Raw genomic sequence first — 23,399 nt, 5'->3', positions numbered from 1 at the left:
TTTATTTATTTTTGGCCATGTTGGGTCTTTGTTGCTGCGCACGGGCTTTCTCTAGTTGTGGCGAGCAGGGACTACCCTTCCTTGTGGTGTGCAGACTTCTCACTGTGGCGGTTTCTCTTGCTGCAGATCATGGGCTCTAGGCATGCGGGCTTCAGTAGTTGTGGCACGCAGACTCAGTAGTTGTGGTGCACAGGCTTAGTCGCTCCACAGCATGTGGGATCTTCCGGGACCAGGGCTTGAACCCATGTCCCCTGCAGCAGGTGGATTCCTAACCATTGCGTGGATGGTGGGACTTTAGATATTTTTACTTTCTTCATTATGATTTTCTGTACTGCTTAAACTTTTATAATAAGCACACAACTTTTTAATCGGAAAAAATTTTTTCGCTAGAAAAACAAAATGCTGTGCTGGAAAACCGAGTTCTACTGCCCAGAGCAGTTCTTGTCGGGTGGAGCTCCAACTGGCTCTAGGTTCTGACGAGAGAACTGGATGTACACAATTGAAGAAGTGACTCAATTAATAGTACCAGCATGCCCCCAAGTGTCTGGAAGGACTGCAGAGCCAGCACCTGGGTGTCCCTTCCAAACACTAGAGCTGGTCTGGGAAGGTTCCTCTGCCATCGTGTTATTTTTCAGGAGGAATCAAAAATCAAAGCCATTTGTTAGGTCATGACTCTGAATACATATCCATTCAGGATGGTTCATTGAAAACCAGGCCTGTCCTAGTTAAACCCGGACAGCTGTCTACTTCTCCCTGGGAACCCTACTGCCCTCGTCCTTCTCATTTTCTCTGGACAATAATTCGTGATACTTCATCGACGAAACCAAGAAGCAACTTCTATCTAAAACAACCCCAGACAACCCTAACACTTAAATGACAAAGATGTCCACATTTACTTTTGGAAACTCAAAAATAAGTAAAATTTTATTAAAAGAATAGTTTTGATGAATATATAATAAATTAGATAAACTGGGTTTGTTTACCTCACATGGGGTTTATGAAATAGAATTAAATGTAAATAAAGTTATTGGTGTGGGCTGTCAACAAGTACATAAAAATAAACTTGTTCTACAAACTAAACATCATTAACTTCAGTCTCTGAAATGTAATTATATCCATAGCAATATGTATCTTTATTTCACTACTCTTTAAAATATATGACTCATACTTAGTAGGTCTAAATTTGATATGACAATTCAAACGTGAGGGTGTGTTATTTAGAGGAAACATCAAATATTCAGACAAAGAAAATGAAAAAAGCCATCAGCTATGTGGTCAAACTTATAACAATCAAGGAAACTTTAAATTAGGAATGCCATATTCCCACTCTTAAGAATCCATGGATGTTACCCGATAAAGAACAACTTCTTCTGGAAAACTGTGCACAAAATACTTATTATCATATTTTAAATGATATTCTTAGTAATATTTTAGTTCAACCTGTATCCTATGTCACTTTACTTTCTTCATTAGACATTTTCCACATTAAATCTTAGTCTTTTACTACTCATTCTCTAAAAATGAACTACAAAAGCAGCAGTGATACACTGTTATTTAAAAACAAAACAGGGGGAGGGGAAAAAGAAAACTTCAATACCAGCTAGAGCTCAGAAGGAAACACACTGTAAAATACCAAAACTGGTCGAGTCTAAGATCCTTCCAATTTATTGTGAGTTACTACTTTATACTGTGTTAGAGTCAGCTGTCTGCCTCACTAGACTTCAAGATACTCAAAGGTACTATCTGTGCTATACTCAGTTTCCCATTACCAGCAACCAGTATGGTACTTGGCACACTGCAGGTGACTGATTATTTAACTAAATAGGAGTTTTACAGAATCAATGTAACTTTTTTTAAAATAAATTTATTTATCTATTTATTTTTATTCTTATTTATTTATTTTTGGCTGTGTTGGGTCTTCATTGCTGTGCGCGGGCTCCCTCTAGTTGCGGCAAGCGGGGGGCCGCTCTTCGCTGCGGCGCGTGGGCTTCTCACCGCAGTGGCCTCTCCTGCTGCAGAGCACGGGCTTCAGCAGGTGTGGCATGAGGTTCTCGGTAGTTGTGGCTCGCGGGCCCCAGAGCACAGGCTCAGCAGTTGCGGCACACGGGCTTAGTTGCTCCACGGCATGCGGCATCCTCCCGGATCAGGGCTCGAACCCGTGTCCCCTGCATTGGCAGGCAGGCTCCCAACCACTGCGCCACCAGGGAAGCCCAAATCAATGTAACTTAATCAGAACTCGCTAAAGGTCTACTATGTGTTATAAGTACCTTTACATATAGCAATCCATCTAAATAACGCCAATAGGAGAGAATAAATATGAGAATGAATGAATCTGTATATAATTTTATAATAAAGAAGCAGGAGATATATACAAGACCAGAAATATTTAAACAAAAGTCAGGGGAAATAAAACCGTCTTCAACTACAAAACCACCTTTATGTGGACGGGTAAGTGGGGGTTCCTATAAAGCCTTGTTCAGCATAATATAAAGAAATCCCAGAACACGCAGGAAATCTATATCTGAAGTTTTTAATGGACTATAAGGTTGGGATCCCACAAGCTTCCAGGAAAAAAAAAAAAATCAACTCTTTAAAAAGCAAAGAAGGGACTTCTCTGGTGGTACAGTTGTTAAGAATCCGCCTGCCAATACAGAGGACACAGGTTTGAGCCCTGGTCCGGGAAGATCCCACATGCCGCGGAGCAACTAAGCCCCTGCGCCACAACTACTGAGCCTGCGAGCCACAACTACTGAGCCCACACGCTGCAACTACTGAAACCCGCGCTCCTAGAGCCCATGCTCCACAACGAAGAGCAGCCCCCCTCGCCACAACTAGAGAAAGATCGCGTGCAGCAACGAAGACCCAACGCAGCCAAAAAACAAATTTAAAAAAAAAGCAAGGAAAAAGCCTGGTCCATAGCCAATTCCCAGTGTGAAGAAATTCAGGTGAAGGTAAGTTATTTCCCCAAGCCTCATGACCAAAAATCATCAGAAGGCAGGGCACAAGAGAACTGTTAAAGGGAGGGGTGACTCTAGGTGTCTTTAGAAAGGCAGTCTGATTGTGTCTCTTCCGGCAACGACCTTATGCTGAATTTGTTTTTAAGCAAGTCAAGACTCCACAGGCCGGCTGCAGGGACCATAGCATCACTATTCACAGGAAGATAAAATGCACAAGAAATACTTATAGGAAGTTTTAAATGACACTTGTTCAAATTCATACTTTAATGAATAAAAGGGTAAATAAATATTTGCAGAGAAATAAATAACTGCTGGACTAATCGACAATGGACTAATCGACAATGTGGAAGTATCAGAGAGTCCTGAAAACCTAGCTCTTATCTGGGTTATGATACTTGAAAATAAAACCGTACTATCCAAACTGAGGCCAAAGTACCTACTGAAGAGGGAAAAGATATAATTCAAGCTGATTTCCCAAAAGAACAGTTATCCCTTTGGAGCAGAAAAACAGTTATAGCTTCCTAAGAACAAAACTCTAGAGACTCAAACATCTATTCATGTAAATAATACTATAAATTACTACTGCTGTATTAACTGTACTTGAGAGCTGTTTATATATCTTAGTCCAGATTAATAAGATTGTAGGGTACATTTTAAAATGTATGTATGCATATATCTTTTGGCCTTTGGCAGAAGGAGACACTGAATAATTTGATCTTTATGTGCAAATAAAATTGCTAGTAAATGTCACTGTATTAGGATTGTCACTAACTTTGGTTCTGCCAAATTTATTTATACAGTCCAGAAATTAACATTTTAAAGTGTTTTTGAAAACAGTAAGTCTCATTGTGGTGAAAGAAGGAACAGAAGGTGCAAGGACCTGAAGCAGGGGAGAGTGCGTTTAGTTAATGCAGAGTCAAGAGGGGCCAGCGCCTGAAGGAACCCAGAGTCCTGTTAAGAAGCCTGTACTCTATTCTAAGAGCTATGGAAAGCCACTGCAAGATGATTTGGTACACACAACAAAGGTATGCAAAAATCCACCCTACCTCCCATGAACATACGGTCATTCTCTAGTATTATCTGCGGAAGACACTAGAGACCTGTTTCCCGGGAATTAACATCACCCATTCAGTCAATATCTTCAAATTGGGGATGTATGATTCTAAGACTTGAAGAAAATGTGAAATCCATGGAGACCAGTGACTTTAAATCTGAATTAAGAAAAAAGTAATGCTTTTAGTATATTGAATAGTATTATCACAGTAAAGATCAGGACAATATTTGCATAGGAAACTCCTCAATAAAAATACATTTCTTCCTACATGAATGGCATTTTCATAGCCAAATATCATGGAAAATTTCCAGAAAACAGCAGTCATTTGTTTCCTCACGTGAATCATCTCAGAAATTGCAAAAGCCTACAGAAATAGCAGGTCTACCTTAAAGGAGTTATTCCTGGTATCTTTACGTGAGTAGCACGCTATGTTTGCCTATACCACTTCCTAATTACCGCTCTGTACCATGCATGGTACTGACACTGCCTTGCAGATATTTCCGACCGTGGTGTATCTTCTCTACACAACCGCTCCTTAAGGTCAGCAATGTCGAATCACTCATTTTTGTTTCCCTAGTATCATGCAACACAGTACCTTTATTAGGAGTACAAGTAATTCAGTTTACTGTGGCTTTTTCTCTTTTAGATGAGATCATCTACCTCTTAGGAATTTTTAATGGGTTAATAAAACAATGTCACAATATTCTTTATATATAAAAAGCTGATGTCAAAATACCACAATTTAATACCATCTTGAAAAGATTAATTAGAATTTTTCTATCTTGCCTAGATCATAAAAACAGGAATGCCCAATGTTAATTCAGAGGCACTGAACCAATGTGCATCTGCTCTCTGCTGAATACAAACATGGACAGCCCAACAGTACACACTATCACTTACAGACTGAGGAAAGCATGTCCAAAATTAGGCTGTGATCCTAAAACTAATATAATATTGTAATATACTATACTTCAATTGGAAAAAAATTAGGCTGTAAAAATTGGGCCACAGATTTGGCCACCACTGTGTGTTGTGATTGGTCTCATGAGAGTAGAAGTGGTTCCTGCAATTCATGTCTTGTCATCAATGGACAAGTCAGATTCTATTCTATCAAAGCTTCTCCCTGCACCCCCGTGTAAAGATGAAAAAGTCCGACAAAAAGGTATCAGAATTTTCGACTGTTTAACAGCCAGCAAATTCTTCTCCAATTTATGGGCAACAAATACGATTAAAATTCAAGAATACAAGTAAAGTAACTGTATACAAATTACTATTCTCACACAGGGAAACACGTAAATAATCACGGATGACATCCTCAGTTCACTGCAGCACCACTAATTAAATTTCAAGCTTACTGTAAAATAAGCCTGAAGAACTGAAGTCACCAGCTAGACCTGTAACAGACAATACATCAATAAGATGCCCAACTACCAGAGAAGCAGAGAAACAAGAATGAGAGACAGAATAGTGTCTGTCTGACAACAAACTTCAGGCTAAAATAACTTTCTATATGATTATGAAATACAGATTTATCAAAAACATCTTGTCTCTTTTAGTTATTTAATCAATCCCACTTTGGAGCAGGACAATATCCTAAGTCACACAACCTAAGTCTAAAGCTGTGCTTATGAAAAATGCAATATCAGACTTGAGTTATGGTCAAGCCAAAGCAGCTTTCCCAAACAGTTAGTGACTAGAAGCTTAAAAGTCATGAAGTAAATACTTTAAAATTCTTTTATTATAAATAAAGTCACATATGAATATATATAGTAATTCATATGTTAGAACAGTCACCCAAATCACTTTGCATCAGCACTTAGCTCTCTTACGTAACGCTGGCTGAGAAAGGCTGGGAGAGAGGTTATAAGATATGATGGGTAGGGCACAGGAACCAGAAGCCTAACTCAGTAGTTCCCAACCTTTTCAACAACTAGAAATCCATTTATTATTTTAACTAATCCCCTTGGACTCCATGTTTAGGGTGAGCTTGTCCAAAGGAACTGTATTTATCATTAATCTTTGTTCTTCCACAAGTAAGCAAAGATACATAAATGGTCGTGTTCAATTCAGGCACTGGGACTACTGCAACTCTTCTTACCAGTATCTTGGCACAATCACAAGCTCTTCAAAGTGTCAACAGTAGTTAATTAGAACTTACTGGTTTTAGATAAATAAGCATCTCCACAGAGCTGGCAAATTTAGTCTCAAACAAAGAAGCTTATATCTGAGTTAGGAGGTACAACCTGTCACTGGAATGTATGATGTACATCGTTTATTTAGCTTTCCAAAACACTGAAAATTATCTCAGAACTCTATCAGTTGTTCTGTAGTAGCTTTGTGGGTAGTAAGTTGAAAATCATTGTTCTAACCCAAACAGAATTATCTCCCAAGGAAAAGGACATTCATATATAACGTGTATGCTAACTCTGTTAATAAATTACTCAACTGTGGGCTTAACATATTTGTTCTCTAAAAGCTATTTACAGACAAAAACTGTGCCCATGTACCATTCTTTCTAAAACCTGGACTCAGGTTCACAGGAAAAATTCAAACTTATGCTGAACTACATTTTCATTTTTCACCTCTTTCTCCCAAACTACTGATTTTCTTCACATAGCAGAAATAATTTTAGGTCCCACATTATCTGCAAACGGATATGATACTCTCTCAGAGATCTCTATTGTTGTCATGTGAAAATGGGCAGCCTGAATTCTTTTTTAAAGAAAAATTTACCTAAGGGGATGAAGCAGTCGTACAATAGTGATCTCCTGTTTAAACGCACCTGCTTCTATCACTGTAATCCCTCTCCTATTTGAATTTTCTTCTCTATTCTTACTATTTCTGCCTCCACTCAGAAACTTAAGGCTTGTCTCACGGCCTCCAGCAGCTCCCTTTTCAAACCACTGCTGGCCTTCTGAAGCACAGCTTTGTTCACGTCATTCCACTTGCTCAAAAACATACACTAAATCTCTATCACCCACAGCTCTCAAAGGACCTTCTTGATCAGACCTACCTTTCTGACTTTAATCCCCACCAGGCCAATCAAACAACTCCTGGTCTACAAACAATCTCATTCTTTCCACTTTTGTACTCATACGCTATTTCCTAGGCTGGATATGCCTTTTCCCCCAACTCATGTCCCTATGCCTACATTTTATCCATCTTTCAAAATCAGCTCAAAAAGCCATCTCATCATTAACACTTTTCCCCAATTGTTCCAGTGAAAAGAATCTCATTCCCCTTCTCATACTCACACAGGATTTTATCTGTACCTCAGATATGACTTCCTCTTTTGGATTATGACTGTGTCTTATCTCCTCTACAAGAGTAGAAGAATCCTTGAGGGCAAGATTTGAGTCTTATTTCCCCTTGCATGTATCCAAGGATGGATAAATTAATTAATTTTCTACAGGGGAGGAGGAACATAACATGATATATCTGTACCAGGCAGTAAAGACAAAGAAGAGGTTGGAGAAAACTTCTAAGTCTCTCTACCACTTTTATTCCTCTAAGTAAATTAATCCACATGGTAGAATTTTCTGTGTATTTTTAAATGTTAGCACTAAAAAATAACATTCTACTGTATAGTTTAAAATACTAATGTCTTTATCTCATTTAATTCCCATGATATCCTAACACAGGTATTCTCATGATCCTTTCATGTAGTATAAGGAAACAGCTTCAGAGAAGGCAATCTGCCACCAGAGGGACAGTCAACACTGGAGTCTTTTACCTCCAATTTTAAGTTCTTTTCCACCAAATCAAAATGAAAGACTACAAAATTTTACTAAAAACCATAAAACAAAAAGTAAATGGAAGTTCTTCTCTTTCCTGTTTTCTCACCTGAAACTGACTTCCCTCAAAAGCCTTTTAAAATATGCTTTGAAGATCTTGAATTGAAAAGCAGAGGAATGCAATAAAAAGAAATCGCCTGGAGGTCGGGAAAACCCAGTCCCAGTTGTGCCTCCCTTTCTAGGTATATGTGACCTCAGGAAAGTTCCACCTCTCCATATCAGTCTTCCTAATTGGAAATTGGGGGTGACAGATTAACCTCACATTATTGTGGAGACTGAATTTATAAATGGGGAAGGGTGTGAAGAGGTAAGTTAGAGAAGGAAGCAGTACGTGGCAGCACCCACAAAAAAACTGTCCCACCCGCCCAACCCCCAAACCTGTTACTCATTTAATCCTGATGAGCAGCTAACGCTTTATCTGTTTCAGTGTTACTTCTCCAATAAGATTATTGATTAAGGAAAGCTAGAAGTGAAAACTATTATCCAAGACCACCTTTAGAATCCATCTTCACCAGCTGCCCAAACTGACACATCTGTTAATTGTCTTAGAACACCATCCTCCCCTCCCTGACCAGTCCGCGTTACATCTCACGGATATAGTAGAAAGAGGCTGAATGCTAAAATTAAATCTGGGTACAAACGCCACTTACGCCACTGTCTAGCTGTGGGCCCTTGGGCCAGGCCAGTGACCTTCTGAAAGCTCCAACATCACCTCTAAAGCAAGGATAATGCCACCAACTTTGCAGTGTTGTTATAAAGTTTATCAGTAATAAACGTGCCCAATTAGGACCTGCCACACAGCTGGTGCCTAATAAACAGATTATTATTCTTGCCTCAGAACTGCTTTAACGACTAAATGAGGACATAAGTAGAAGGCCTAGAACAATGTCTTCACAGGCACGGTAGGCACTGAATAAAGTCTGTCACCTCCTCTTCACTCTGCTCCTTTCCTCTTTATACTGTGTCATTTCAGACCTCATCGTTCTCACTGATATTATCACAGTGGCGTCCGAAACCCATCTCCATGCCTGCAACCACATGCTCACCAATCCATCACTTTTGTCCTGAAGCACAAACCTGATCACATCAAACATTTATTCACCACCCTTCAAAGACCATACGGCAGACGACATCATGAGTTGCACACCCCTCAGCAAGAATACAAGGCCCTTCCCTGTTTCATCTCTTGTGACTTCCCTCCCCCAAAAGAAACTCTCGTGCCCAAGCCACAACATCACCTGCTTGTTTCCCAACTGCTCCAGGCTCTCATGCCTCCAAGCCAATCCAGAACGTTCTTCTATCACCTACTCATTCTTTAAAACATAGCTCAAGCATCACTGTCTCTTCAAAACTTTCCTTTACCCTAGAATTTTCTTCTGCATACTTCACTCACAGCATTTTACAAACCGAATTCTAATTTTGCTGTGAAATCCTGGAAGGCAAGGGATAGACCTTATCATGTTAGCTTTATTCCCAGTGCCTAGCACAGGACCTACGCTCAAAACCTGTTTGATGGTTTCTGTGATATAACCTTAATATTGCTCCCATGATACTGGCACTCTGGAAGAATGAAAAATAACTGTCACTATAAAACACATAAAGTATTTCTAGAAACTTTTTGAGATATTTTAAATCCATTTAATTCCAAAACGTATCTCAAAAAGATTAAAAAATGCTAAGATAAAACTCATACAAATGCACACAGTGAAAGGTTTATCAGACCAAATTAACAGTTAAAAAATGAATGGAATCTCAGTCTTTATAAATATTTAATTACCAAGTCTAAAGAAAATTTCCAACAGGAGGATATCTTGCTTTCAATAGATATAAAACAAAATCCAGCAAAAGCAGTCTTAGTTAATGGTAAAATATTTTAAGGTTTTCCTCTTATAAAGGTATGCTTATAAAGGTATGCTTAATCTTGGTTCAGTAGAACAACAGTAGAATAATCTTACTGAACTCTAATACGATTTTCCTTTTAAAAAAATGGAATTTAAAAATTATTTCCTTTTCAAATGACTTAAATCTTTTTCAAAATGAAATAGATTGTGCAAGTTCACATCCACTAATCATGAAAAGGACTGACTTTACATTTTACATAATCCATAACTATTATCTGCAAAACTGCTATAAATGTACTTAATAATACAGAAATCAAAAATATCAGGTGGGGATAATGCATTTTGAATGTACTTATTTGAGTCCATTTCCATTAGACAAAGGAAACTGATAAACTGCAGCTTTTGGTATAAAAGAAAGCACTAATTCAACTCTTCTTCAAAAATGTTAGAACATGTGACTTGCGTTTTTTAAATTCCAAATATAACTCACTGTATTTAGCACCTCCTGTACCTTCCAGTATATTAGATACTTGCACATCAAGTTAAAAACAAAATAAAGGAAAACATTCCTGCCACCCACCCTTTCCATGAAAGAAATGGAAATATTAAACATGTACACAGAGCACCTTTTAAAGGTCAGTATGACTAGCTACAGAAAAAGCTGTTTTTTGTTAATTTAAAAATTTTGCTTGAGGATTTAGAGACGTGGGGGTCAAGGGAAAGAGGAAGGGAGAATTGTGTGATTTTTGATTTTGGCAGAGAAGATGGGTTAAGTAATTTCCAAATCCTGCTCTAGGGTACATGGGTGCCCCAGTGGTTATGGTCTTCCAACTCCTACATTAATCAGAGAAGCTCTGGAGGTTTGTTTTTGTTTTGTGGGGAGGGGTCTGTATATGAACTGAGCATCTGAAAAAGATTTTGTTTGAACAAGGGTGTCCATAACTTAAAAATGCCTGAACACCACTAAGAAGGACTAACCAATATTCAACGAATAATACATTAACACCTAGTAAACAAAAAAGCCAGAAGCATTCAATATGGAAAACTGGTTTTAAAAAGTGATAAAACACTAAGTAAAAAAGACTAATAGCTGTAGTTACTTTACCTTTATGAATAAGTTTGTTTCTTTCACTTCTGATCAGAGACTTACGGGGTACACTGTTTGCTTAAGGAGGGACATGCAAGAGTTAAGCTTTCCCAACTTGGTTTTGGCAAGAAGAGAATAGACGGTTTTAGCAAGGAATTGGCTATGAACCCAAAGCAAACAGCTGTGGAAGGCGAAAAGATGTTCAAGATGAGAGGTGACATTATTGGGTATGTTTGTTTAGGTGGATAGGAGGGGCCCACTGAATAACTCTGGGGTGGGGTACATACCTATCCTACTTCAGAGATCTACAGAAAAGTTTATATCCTTTCCCGAGGACACTTCTGATTCATATCATCTAAATCCTCCTATGCCTCCACTGCCAAGCCAATCAATGCTATCAAAAATCAGAGACAGTGTTTACCTACAGTCATTTACAAAAACAGTCACTTTCTAAATAAATCAGATTATAAAGAACATCAGCCATTTTATATGCTTTCTTTGTCTTCTCTGATGAAAAAGCTACAGAACCAAAAGTTCCTTTGCCAGTGACTGGGGCCATGATGCAAGGAGATGGCTAGGATGGACCAACTTCTTCCACCATTCTCTCTCTTTCCTCAGCCCATGATAAGTTGAGACTGTGACAGAGAAGAGAATAAAGCTTCAAAATTATCTGAGAAGAATCTATTCAATTTTTCTGCCTTACCAAAATGCTTGTGTAGCTAATGAGATGATGGGCGATCTTTCCATTTACTAAACTTTCTATAATGTGGAAATTTTACAATTGTAATGTAAATTGAGTCTCTCCACGTTAAGACTCATTAATTTCAAAAGATCAAGGTCAGAAGGAAAAAACATTAGTTAGCATTTGCATTTTGAAAACAAATTATATGACTATACACCAATAAAAACAATCTTTTCCAATTGGTTAAAAAAATTTGATGACAAGATGAACAATAATAATTTTAACCACTTTAGATTAGTAACATTTAATTCCCAATATCCATGGATACTCTTTTGAAGGTTCAGAAATAAAAGTAATGTTACATTGTTCCAAACACGGAGAAGCCAAACATTATTGTCATACATATGCTCTTAGATCTAAAGTTTGGTCCTTTAATTATTTATTATGTAGTTGATCTATTTAATTAAGATATTAAGAACCACAATTAGAGTTGCTTCCTTATGGTAAAACTATGGCAACAGAAAAGCAATTCTATACCTACAGGAGAATGTTGATAAAATACTGATGACTGAAAGAAAAGTACAATGACTTAGATGATCTACATACAAGACTGTACATACGAGCAGACTTTTCTATGCTATTTTCTGGACTTACTGACAAACCAAAAGAAGTTCCAGTGATTCATTTTCTCAAAATAGATAAGATATGAGTTATGTACAAATTATTTATAGAGATACTAATTTCCTCAAAAGAAAATCTAATATAAACTACCTATAGGCATAATGTAGTTTTAGCAAGATTCCAAAGGGTCTTCTTACTCTGAAATTCATATGTGAAACAGACTAACACATGGGCTAGATGTTTCAGTCCTTTTTAGAACAGGGCAAGGTATAAAATTTAAAGTATCTATAACAGGTTTTGAAATTCTATACCTTCAACAAAATACCAAATTTTAATATAACTATATAAGTCTTTCCTCTTAAAATATATAAATTTTGTTTATGGCATGCTTATATCAATAAGATTGCTACTAAATACACAAAGACAAGAGTAATCATATGTGTTGTTTTATTATAACCTTAATTTTCTGATTATAAAAATCTCCCCAAAGAGAGAACCACAAATTGGTATATTTTTTCCTATTTTTTTAAGCCAAAATAAAAACAGAGCTCACCTCTGATACATACACAGTTTTAAATCCTGTGTTTTTTTAAATAACGTGAATTATTTCTACACATCTTTCTGACCACGATGCAGTGTCAGAGGACATGCAATTCATGGCTTGTACCACCTGAGGGCACTCCAAAAAATCTTAAAACAACTTTTAGAATTTTATCTACTAGGAAGTAGATAGTCCTACTTGAAGTTCAGTAGTGGCTTAAAAAAGATGTTTGAGATAACATGTGTTTTTTTCATAAAAAATAAGATGATGACAAATATGCATATTCAATCCACTGCATATTCTCTGGGTCTCATGTCCTTGCAATGAAAGTTGAGGTTCTAGATCAGAATAAACAAACTAAATAACTTCAAATGAGAAGGTTAAAACATTACTAACTACTAACAGTCTCATAAGATTATCCTTTTATAGTACACTTTTATCATCAACAACCAAAAGTTCACATTTTTGTAGAAAACAAGAGAAATTCAAGAATCACTTCAAATACATACATGATTTAAAGTTGGTCAGAAAAGATTTGGTTTAATATATACGTGACACTTCAGTTCAAGAAAACAAGTAACCAGAGGACACCCTACCTGTTTCCTGTGAATTCAACACTTCTAAGGCATGCATCATGGCACTTGCGAAGACATTGGCATCTTCTTTGCTGCCAAAGTTAAGACCATACACCTGTCTAGCATCCCGCCATTGGTGGAAGGTCTGTGTAGCTTGATTGTACTTCAACCCTTTAGGAATGGCACAATTTATCACGACCTAAAAGACAGTAATTCTTTTTATAGTCAAGCTAATAATTGGCAAAATCAACAACGTCAACAAAGCCTGATTGGACATATTCATTCAAACCTGCTCCTGACACACCTTGGCAAAAAATGGTTAAAACAATTATCTCGGGTAAAATTAGTCTGCAGAAAAGTAACAGTCTGATGGACGTTAGGCTGGCCTTAAAAGAGTAAATCAGCAAAACAAAAGAAAATCTATATCCCTCATTAAATATATTTGAACATGTTTACTGAGGTATTATAAATTCAGAAAGTGTATAAAACATAAGCATGTATCTCAGTGATTGCTCCCATGTAGACAAAACCCTAAGCAAGAAATAGGACATTAACATCAAAAACCTCCTCCTCAACTCCTCCTGCCTCCCAAAAGGTATTCGTCCTACATCTAACATCAAAGGTCAGTTTTGTAGGTTTGGGGATTTTATATAAATGGACTTACACAATACATATTGTAATTTATCTGCCATCTTTCCCTCAAAATTATTTATGAGAGGTATCTATTTATTGCATGTACTTGTGGTTTATTCTTTTTCATTGCTCTATGGTATCCCACTGTACAAATCATGTTTATTCACCCATTTTCCCATTAATGAACATCTGGATTATTTCCAGCTTGGTGTTACTAAAAATAACAATGTTATAAACATCCTACCAAATGTCCACCAAATGAGCACACATTTCTGTTGGGCACACACCCAGGAGTGGAACTGTTATAAGCCATACATATATGTTCAACTTTAGCAGAAAACTCAAAGTAGCTTTCCAAATCGGTCCTATCAATTTTCACTCCCCCAGCAGTATACAAGAGCTTGCACACCTGCACATACAGTACAACATTGTAACTGGTATAGTCAGTCTTTACTTCAGCAATTCTGCTGGGTATGAATACTACATCGTTGTGGTTCTAGTTAGCATTTCCCTGATTAATATTGAGATTTAGCACCTTTTCATGTTTTAATGGCTATCTAGAGATCTTCTTTTATGAATATCTGCTTCAATTAAATCTTGCCCATTTTCCTACTGAGTTGTCCATCTTTTTCTTTATTGATTTGTAAGAGTCCTTTACATATTCTGGATGATCTCACTGTTGGGATCATCAGTTATGTGTTACAAATACTTCTTCCATTTTGTGACTTGCCTTTTCACTCTCTGAATGGTGTCTTTTGATGAACAGGAGTTCTTAACTTTTATTCAGTCCAAATTCACAATCTTTTTCTTTATAGTTAATGCTTTTTTGTAACCTGTTTAAGAAATGTTTCTCAATCCCAAGTCATGAAAATGTTATCCCCATATTATTTTATAGAAGCTTTATTGTATTAACTTTCATATTTACGTCTCCAATCCAACTGAAATTGATTTATGCCTATGGTATGATATAAGGTTCAAGTTTCCTTTTTGTTTCAATATGGCTGTCCAGTTGATGCAGCACTATCTATTAACTTGCTGCAGGTTTCCCTTTTTCATAAATGAAGTGACTAAGTGGCTCTATTTTGTTCTACTAGCCAATATGCCTATCTTAGAGCCAACATCAGTGCCTTAATTATTGTAGTTTTATAGTAAGTCTTGATAGCCACTAGAGTATGTCCTCCTACTTTGTTGTTCTCCTCAATATTGCTTTGGCTGTTCTCAGTCCTTTGTGTGCAGCTATAATTTTATACTATCAATTTTGTGTTATTTATCCAATCTGCCAGTCTCTGCTTTTAATTGTAGTGTTCAGTCCATTTACATTTAATGTAAATTATATATAAATTTGGGTCTAAATCTATCATACCTTCTTTTAGAGTTGTTTATTATTGTCCCTTCTATTAGCTTGCTAGTTATACATGTTTTCACTGTTGTTTTAGTGGTTGCCCTAGAGATTACAACAGGTACCTTAAACTTATCAAAGACAAATAAAAACTAGTATTTTTATCTTTACCTCAACAATGCAAGGACTTACAATACTTTATCTCCAATAACATTCCCTTTCTTCCAATGCCCATCCTAGGAGTCCTACACTAGTTTTATCAGGTGTTTTAATTCCATTGATATTTTAAACCCCATAAAACACTATTAGTAGTCTTATACAGTTGATGATGATTTAAGATTTACCCAATAGTTACATTTTCTGTTGCTTTTCATTCCTTCTGCCCTCTCCAAGCTTCTGTTCGGACCATTTCTGATCTTGAAGAACACCCTTTAGAATTTCATTCGAAGCAGATTTCCTGGTGATGAATTATCTCCATTTTGGCTTGTAAGAAAATACCTTTGTTTCACCTTTTTTTTTTTTTTTTCCCTCGGTATGCAGGTCTCTCACTGTTGTGGCCTCTCCCGTTGCAGAGCACAGGCTCTGGACGCGCAGGCTCAGCGGCCATGGCTCACGGGCCCAGCCGCTCCGCGGCATGTGGGATCTTCCCGGACCGGGGCACGAACCCATGTCCCCTGCATCGGCAGGCGGACTCTCAACCACTGCACCACCAGGGAAACCCTCACCTTGATTTTTGAAGACTATTTGTATCAGGTTTGGAACTTTAAGTGGCCACGTATTTTCTTTTAGTTCTTTGCAATCTACTGCCTCTTAAGTTTTTGCTGTTTCTACCGAGAAGTCAGCTGACAGTTTATTGTTGCTTCTTTAAAGTTGTCCTTTTTTCACTGACTGCTCTAAAGAGTTTCACCTTGAATTTAGTTTACAGTGATTTTAATATGATGGGTCTATATGTGGTTTTCTTTGTATTTATCCCATTTAAGATTTACAGCATTTCTAAGTTGATGTCCTTTCATCACTTCTGAAAATTCTTGTTCACTATTATGTCTTCAATTACTGCTCCTGCCCCATTCTCTCCTCTCCTCTGGGACTCCAATAACATATGTGTATACCTTATACTTTTTTACTGTATTTCCTATGTCTCTTAAGCTTTTTCGTATGTCCATATTTTTCTCTCTCAGAACATCACAGCTTCGGACTGAATATTTTCTTCTGACTTATATCCAGTTTACTAATTCTTTTTAGTGGGTTCTAATTTGTAGAACCCATCACTGAGTTGTTAATAGCAGTTATTTTATTTTTCAGTTCCAACATATCCATTTGGCTCTTTTTTCAAACAAGCTTCCAGTTCTCTACTGAAATTCTCAATCTTATCTTTTATTTCCTTGAATATATTAAACACAGTTATTTGATTTTATTTTTTTTTTGCGGTACGCGGGCCTCTCACTGTTGTGGCCTCTCCCGTTGCGGAGCACAGGCTCCAGAGGTGCAGGCCCAGCCGCTCTGCGGCATGTGGGATCCTCCCGGACCGGGGCATGAACCCATGTCCCCTGCATCGGCAGGCGGACTCTCAACCACTGCGCCACCAGGGAAGCCTTAAGCACAGTTATTTTAAAGTCAATTTCTGGTAATCCCATTAACTGGATTCCCAGTGGGTCTGTTCTATTACTGTTCCTCTTGTCTCGTCGCATTCTGGTCATTTTGACTGAATGCCAGACATTGTCTATGGACAGCTATATGGAAATTTTGAGGCCTACAATGATGTTCTATTTTTCCAGGGAAGATTTACATTTGTTTCTGACAAGCAGCTAGGGAAACTAACAATCTCAAATTACCTTAATCCAAAAGTGATTAAAATGTCATTAGAGGCTGAGTATCAGTTCCTGTAAATGCCAGTCTACTTATGAGTCAAACTTCTTCCCCAGGGTATGGGGCTTCTGGGTCCCAAATCATGGCCTGAGGGATTACCAAGACAACCCTCCCCTCATTAGCAGGCCCTAACTTATAATTTTTGTTCTACTAGTCCCAGGGATCTTCCGAAAGCTCTGTTCAGCTACTCAGTCCCCTCTTTCAAAACTGATATGTGGTTCCAGGTAAACATACGTCCCAAGTTGGGCTCACTTCTCTGGTTCTTTCTGCTTTTAGGTCATGGACCCATAATTCTTCATTGCCATGTAAGCTCTCCAAATAGACTTTTTTCTTTTAAATATTCTGTCCAACTGTTTTGGTTCACAGAGAGAGGCTCTATCTAAATTACCTCATCCACCAATACCCAAACTTGACAATAATTTTTAAAATATAATCACTTAAAGATGTTATGCTAAGTGAAATAAGCCAGATATAAAAGGTCAAATATTGTATGATTCCAATTATTTGAAATGCCTAGAACAGTAAAATTCATAAAAATAGAATGGAGAATGGAGGTTGCCAGGGGTTATGGGTAGAGGGAAATGGAAAATTATTGTTTAAAGGGTTCAGAGTTTCAGTTTGGGAGGATGAAAAAGTTCTGGAGATGAATAGCAGTGATGGTTGCAGCACAACAATATGAATGTATTTAACGTCACTGAACTATGCATTAAAAATGGTTAAAACAGTAAATTTTGTTATTTTTACTACAATTAAAAAGATATGATCGCCTCTTACCATATGATTTCTATACATATTGGGCTGGGGGGTGGGGAGGTCACAAATCCTTAGCTACCAGAAACCCAAAGCTAGAATTTAACATTACCAGAAAATTATAAACCAAATTTTAAGGCAAATCTATATATATCCCTGCTTGGCAAATAGATTAAAAGGGCAGGCAAAAAAAGATAGTTATGTTCACTTTTTCAACTTGTTCAGTGACGGAATATTAGAAAAAGTTGAGGAAAATATTACTGGAATCAAAAGAGAAATATCTAAATCATTAGTTCACTTTTTCCAATATAGAAATTTTAAAATGTGAACAAATTATTTCACTCGATTCTAACTTTCAAGGATTGACAAAGCTGTATAATCTCGGGGCTTCCCTGGTAGCGTAGTGGTTGAGAGTACGCCTGCCGATGCAGGGGACACGGGTTCGTGCCCCGGTCCGGAAAGATCCCACATGCTGCGGAGCGGCTAGACCCGTGAGCCATGGCCGCTGAGCCTGCGCGTCCGGAGCCTGTGCTCCGCAACAGGAGAGGCCACAACGGTAAGACGCCCGATACTGCAAAAAAAAAAGCTGTATAATCTCAAAAAGCTTTCAGAGTCAAGGGGGATGCATATACCTTCATTTAATAATAACTGTTTATTGGATGTCCACTAAGGATGTTATCAGGTTTGGACTTCTTCATAATCCTAATACTTCAAACCCAATGAGCTTGCATCTAGATTAGTGATTTCCATCCTACGCATACCATCCATTTTTAGCCTGATCATAACAGATTAAACCGTGCATGTAAACATCTATACTTCCTTCTGACGTGGCTCAATAGCTTATCTTGTCTATGAAGTCATCCACAACCCTCTTCCCCATCTTCTCAACAAAGTGATCATTCTTTTATGCCCTCACTGTACAATGATTTGTCATAAATGCAACAACTAACTGTGCTATTTTCCTTATATGCATAATATCCCGTTTCTTTACTTCGTTGTTCTTCAAGGTCAGGAATTATTATCTATATAAAACCTAACTACAATGCCTAGAACATAATAGGCACTCAAGTATTAAGGAGAAAAATGGTAGCTTTTCATATATATGTATATAATTTGTACATACTCAATTTTACAAATAAATGGTGGGTCATTGTTTTTAATGGCTCTTAGTACAGAAAGTTTAGATGTTGTTTAATGAATTATACTAATATGTTTCTACTAAGAACAGACTGATAACCATTAAGAAATGAAAAAAGGTACTCTGGAATGAAAAGAAACCAATTATTTATTAGATTTATTCTTAGGTACTTTATCATTTTTGTTACTTTAAGCAGTATCTGTATAAAATTATATTTTCAATTTGCTTATCGTTAGTTCTAGAAAAATGCTACTGATTTTTTTTTATTATTAACTTATTTATTTTTATTATTTATTTTTGGCTGTGTTGGGTCTTCGTTTCTGTGCGAGGGCTTTCTCTAGTTGCAGCAAGTGGGGGCCACTCTTCATTGCGGTGCGCGGGCCTCTCACTATCGTGGCCTCTCTTGTTGCGGAGCACAGGCTCCAGACGCGCAGGCTCAGTAGTTGTGGCTCACAGGCCCAGTCACTCTGCGGCATGTGGGATCTTCCCATACCAGGGCTCGAACCCGTGTCCCCTGCATTGGCAGGCAGACTCTCAACCACTGTGCCACCAGGGAAGCTCAAATGCTACTGATTTTTATATACTGATGTTATATCCAGCAACCTTGCTGAACAATCTTATTAGTTCTAATATTTTATCTGCAGATACTCTTGGGAATTTTTTATGTAGACAATTATATCATCAGCGAATAAGGTCAGTTCTGTTTCTTCCTTTTCAATCCTTATTGCTTCTATTTCTTCATCTTCATATTACTAGGTTACCTCTTCTGCAATACTAAATGAAGATGATTAAAGCTGAAATCCTCAAACTTATTCCTGAGTTTAATGGAAATCCTTCCAACATTGAACTATCTTGTAAGATGTTTGCTATATGATTATATAATTCATCCTTATCAGCTTAAGAAAACTCATTTTTATGCCAAACATGCTGAGGATTATTATGTATGGATTTTAATTTTATCAATGCTTTTTCTGAGACTCTTGTTTCTTACAGGTTTTCTCCTAGCAAATTAATAGGTTATCTAATGTTAAACTATCCTTACATTACTGAGATAAAGAGATAAATCCTATTTGGTCAAGTTGGTGGTCTTTTTTTTCCCCCATACACATTGTTGCATTTGGTCAGCTAATATCTTATTGAGGACTTTTATATCTGTATCAGTGTTCTTAAGTGAAACATGCTTATACGTTTCCTCTCTCAAATGGCTCTTCTATGTCTCAGATATCAAAATTATACTAGCCTCATAAAACACTTCTTTAGAACCGTTTGCATAAAACAGGTAATAGCTTGAAGGTTTTTAGATTTTGTTTATAAATGCTCTGGATGCCCTCCTTTTTTTCTTAATTTTGGGGGTAGGTTATTAACTACTGATACATTTTATGACTGAGGTCTATTATGTTTCTATACTTTTCTGCCAGGTGTGGTAAATTATATTTTTCTACAAAATGGCCCATTTATTAGTGTAAAGCTGTTCATAATACTATAATTTATTTCCTTACTATAACTATAGTGATATTTCTTTCCAACCCTAATATTGTTTATTTATAATTTAATTTTTTTGTTTGATTCTGTCAATTTATTCAGGGAAGCAGCTTTTGTGTTAATAAGTTCTATTTATTAGTTATTTTTTCTTTTATTTTTAGTATTTCCTTCTGCTTTTTTGGGTTTGCTTATTATATACCATTAAGATTTGTCCATCTACCTAGAGGGTATCATGCTGAAAAAGTCAGACAAAGAAAGACAAATACGCTATGATTTCACTTACATGAGGCATCTAAAAAACAAAACAAACAAACAAACATGACAAAACAGAAACAAGATTCGCAGATATGAGAATAAACGGGGGGACAGGGGGTGGGTGGTCCATCTACGGACAACTTAGACATCCCACAGGTTTCTATAGGTAATATCTTGTCACTCAGATCCAGGTTGGTTTTTCTTAATTTTTAAACATTTTCTAATCTTCATAATGATTTCATCTTAGTGTCACAAATTATTTAGAAGTGTGTTTTTAAATTGCCAGTATTTTAAGAAACACTCCATTTGTCAAAACTGGAAGTCATAGGATAGTTTACTTCTCTTATGAATAAAAATTTCAGTATTTCATATGGAAATTGCCTGACTTACCCAGATTTCTAATTTTTTTTTCAGTTGAGGTATAACTGACATATAACATTATATTCATTTCAAGTTTACAAATAATGATTTGATCCAATTATTTTTAAATATTCATTTTATTTTTTGCCAATATTTAGATACTTTTAGGTTTGTTCATCAGTGTTATCAAATGACCAATTCACTGAATTTACCAAAAATTTATTTTACAGCTACTAGTTTGGAATGTTGTGTTTAAAATGTTCGATAATGTCTACAAAGTTCTAGTCGTCCAGTTTCCAGTTTTTCTCTATAGTAGCATCTTAGGAAGTATTCAATTTGTCTCTGGCCTAACTCACCGCTGCGACACTTTGCTGGAGGAAAGACAAAGGGGAGAGAAAGTACTCAGAACGACCTGGATACCCCCCAGGGAGAGAGGGTTCTTGGTACAGAGACTGGAGACCAGAGAAGGGCTGAGCAACAGGCACAGAGAGCAAAAGGAGGGAGGCTAGGGAGGAGAAAGAACAGGGTAGGGGGCGAGGGCACAGGAAAGAGAAGGGAGCCTGAGAGGACAGAGGGCAGGCTGGGACAGTTAGTACTAATAGTTACACTTGCTAAATTCAGTGACCTGCCTTTCGGCAAACTGATTCAGGTCTTTAGAAGTTCCTCTCCAGGGGAGCAATGCATTTGTTTTTGCCAGGTGCCCTAGGAGTTTCACTGGCCTGCAACCAGTATGGGTTAATATCTTGACTGGAGCTGTGTAAGTGAAGTTGGAGGTTCCCATTTTTCAGAGGAGCTCCTAAACCAGCTCAGACAGAAACAAACTCCTTTGCCTACCTGTGCTGATTCGGAGGATTTTTCTAAGTCCTCTTTTTATGGTGTGCAGCCCCTTGAAGAGGCTCAGCTTTATGCAGAGATACTGGTTTCAAAGCCCAGCCTCTCACAGGCCACAAAATCTAAGTCCCTGGATACTACCAGTTCATAATCTCCATCCCAAAACACAGGGCTGCTGCAGCATCTGGCCACCCCACACTACACCACCCTGTCTCCTAGTGGAAATGCAGGGACCTACCTTGTAAGAACTCAGCTGGAAATGTGTTACACTTTCCCTGCATATGTTTAACATTGGTTGATTTTACCATCTTACCAGAGCCAAAAAAAAGTATTTTGTAAATCTGTTCTTTATAAAAGTCCTCACTGCTATTAGCATGTACTTAATACTAGCAAGACCCTATTTGTATTTTCCTCTATCTACTGCTCCTGATCTGTTAAGGCTCAAGAACTCCGAGTAATCAGATAATCCAGTCACCTTTCTAAGAAATCCAGAGCAGGGAATCAGTAAAAGTTTAGTTGTCATGGCAGACATGAATTACAAAAGCCTAACTATTCCAGCAACCTTAATACCTACAATTTTTCTATTGTATATGAATTTAACAATATTTTATGAAACTATTTACATTTTGAACTCTTTCCTATAATCCCAAACCCCATACCTTTGGTGGGAAATGAATTCCTTAAACACACTCTGTTACTTAAGTGTATTTCACATTTTAGTTTGTCTTAAATTTACTTTGGATTCCAAAACCCAGCTAGTTCGAAGGCCAAAGCATCTAAAGAATATTCATAACTGAAAAACTCAGATTTATATTCTTGAACAATTAGTTCTAAATCCTCATCTAAATTCAGGCTTTATAAAAGGTGGAGAGGGTGGGAAGGCAAACCTATATCCTTTGTCCCATAGAAACTCTTTTTGTCTATAATTTTAAAGTACTGAATGTATCAAGTCCTTGTGTAATACTAGATAACGTTAAGAATTTAACAGACCCTTACCTGATGGTCCTGAATCTTCCTGCCCACCACTCTGAATGTGTTGTTGCCTGTATGATGATATATATGAACTCTGCTGAACCCGGTTGAACCACCAGCTGGCACCCACTTTTTATTGGCATCATCGTAAACCATCACAGCAGCTCTTGCCTGACAGATACTCTGTTCACTGGGGTGGAGGGGGGAAGAAAAGCAAACTTTTAAGAGACTTAAAATATGCTAAGCTTCCCACATAGCCATATAAACCAGAGTTAGCTAACCGAGCAATTGGTCAACAATTAGTGCTTTACTGGGTGCTAGAAACAGAAACAATGAACAAGACAGAGGCTTCCTGCTCTTATGGGTAGAGTCTGATGGGGAAGATAGACCAAAAAATGAACTGTAATGAGGGACCAGAAAGAGATCAGGATCCACAAAGAGCACTTAGATAGAAGAAACATTTTCTTCTAAATCTGAGGATCTAATACACTCATTAAACTGAATATAACTACAAATATAAATTAATCATTATTTAACTGTATACATATGTTTATAATATTGGTGAACTGTTTGTGATTACCTCTCTTTACTGGCAAAATTACTTTTATCATCAGGCTTGCT

The 23,399-nt window shown here is 37.2% G+C and overlaps 1 protein-coding gene across 12 annotated transcripts in view; it reads right to left on the bottom strand.

Moving 5' to 3' along the window:
• ENAH (ENAH actin regulator) overlaps positions 1–23,399 on the bottom strand; it is a 157,723-nt gene that overhangs the window by 54,890 nt on the left and 79,434 nt on the right. For 11 of the 12 annotated variants that reach the window (XM_059997586.1, XM_059997605.1, XM_059997596.1 and 8 more), the window contains exons 2-3: positions 22,803–22,968; positions 13,174–13,351 (exon numbers count right to left, since the gene is read on the bottom strand). In XM_059997586.1, coding sequence (XP_059853569.1) covers positions 13,174–13,351; positions 22,803–22,968 — 344 coding nt within the window. The remainder of the gene's footprint in view (positions 1–13,173; positions 13,352–22,802; positions 22,969–23,399) is intronic. The other variant, XM_059997622.1, reaches the window with a different exon arrangement.

The sequence above is a fragment of the Delphinus delphis genome, chromosome 1, assembly GCF_949987515.2.
Source record: "Delphinus delphis chromosome 1, mDelDel1.2, whole genome shotgun sequence".
In the NCBI taxonomy this organism is placed as follows: domain Eukaryota; kingdom Metazoa; phylum Chordata; class Mammalia; order Artiodactyla; family Delphinidae; genus Delphinus; species Delphinus delphis.
Note: the sequence above shows the minus strand (reverse complement) of the source record. Positions and strands in the feature narration are given on the sequence as shown.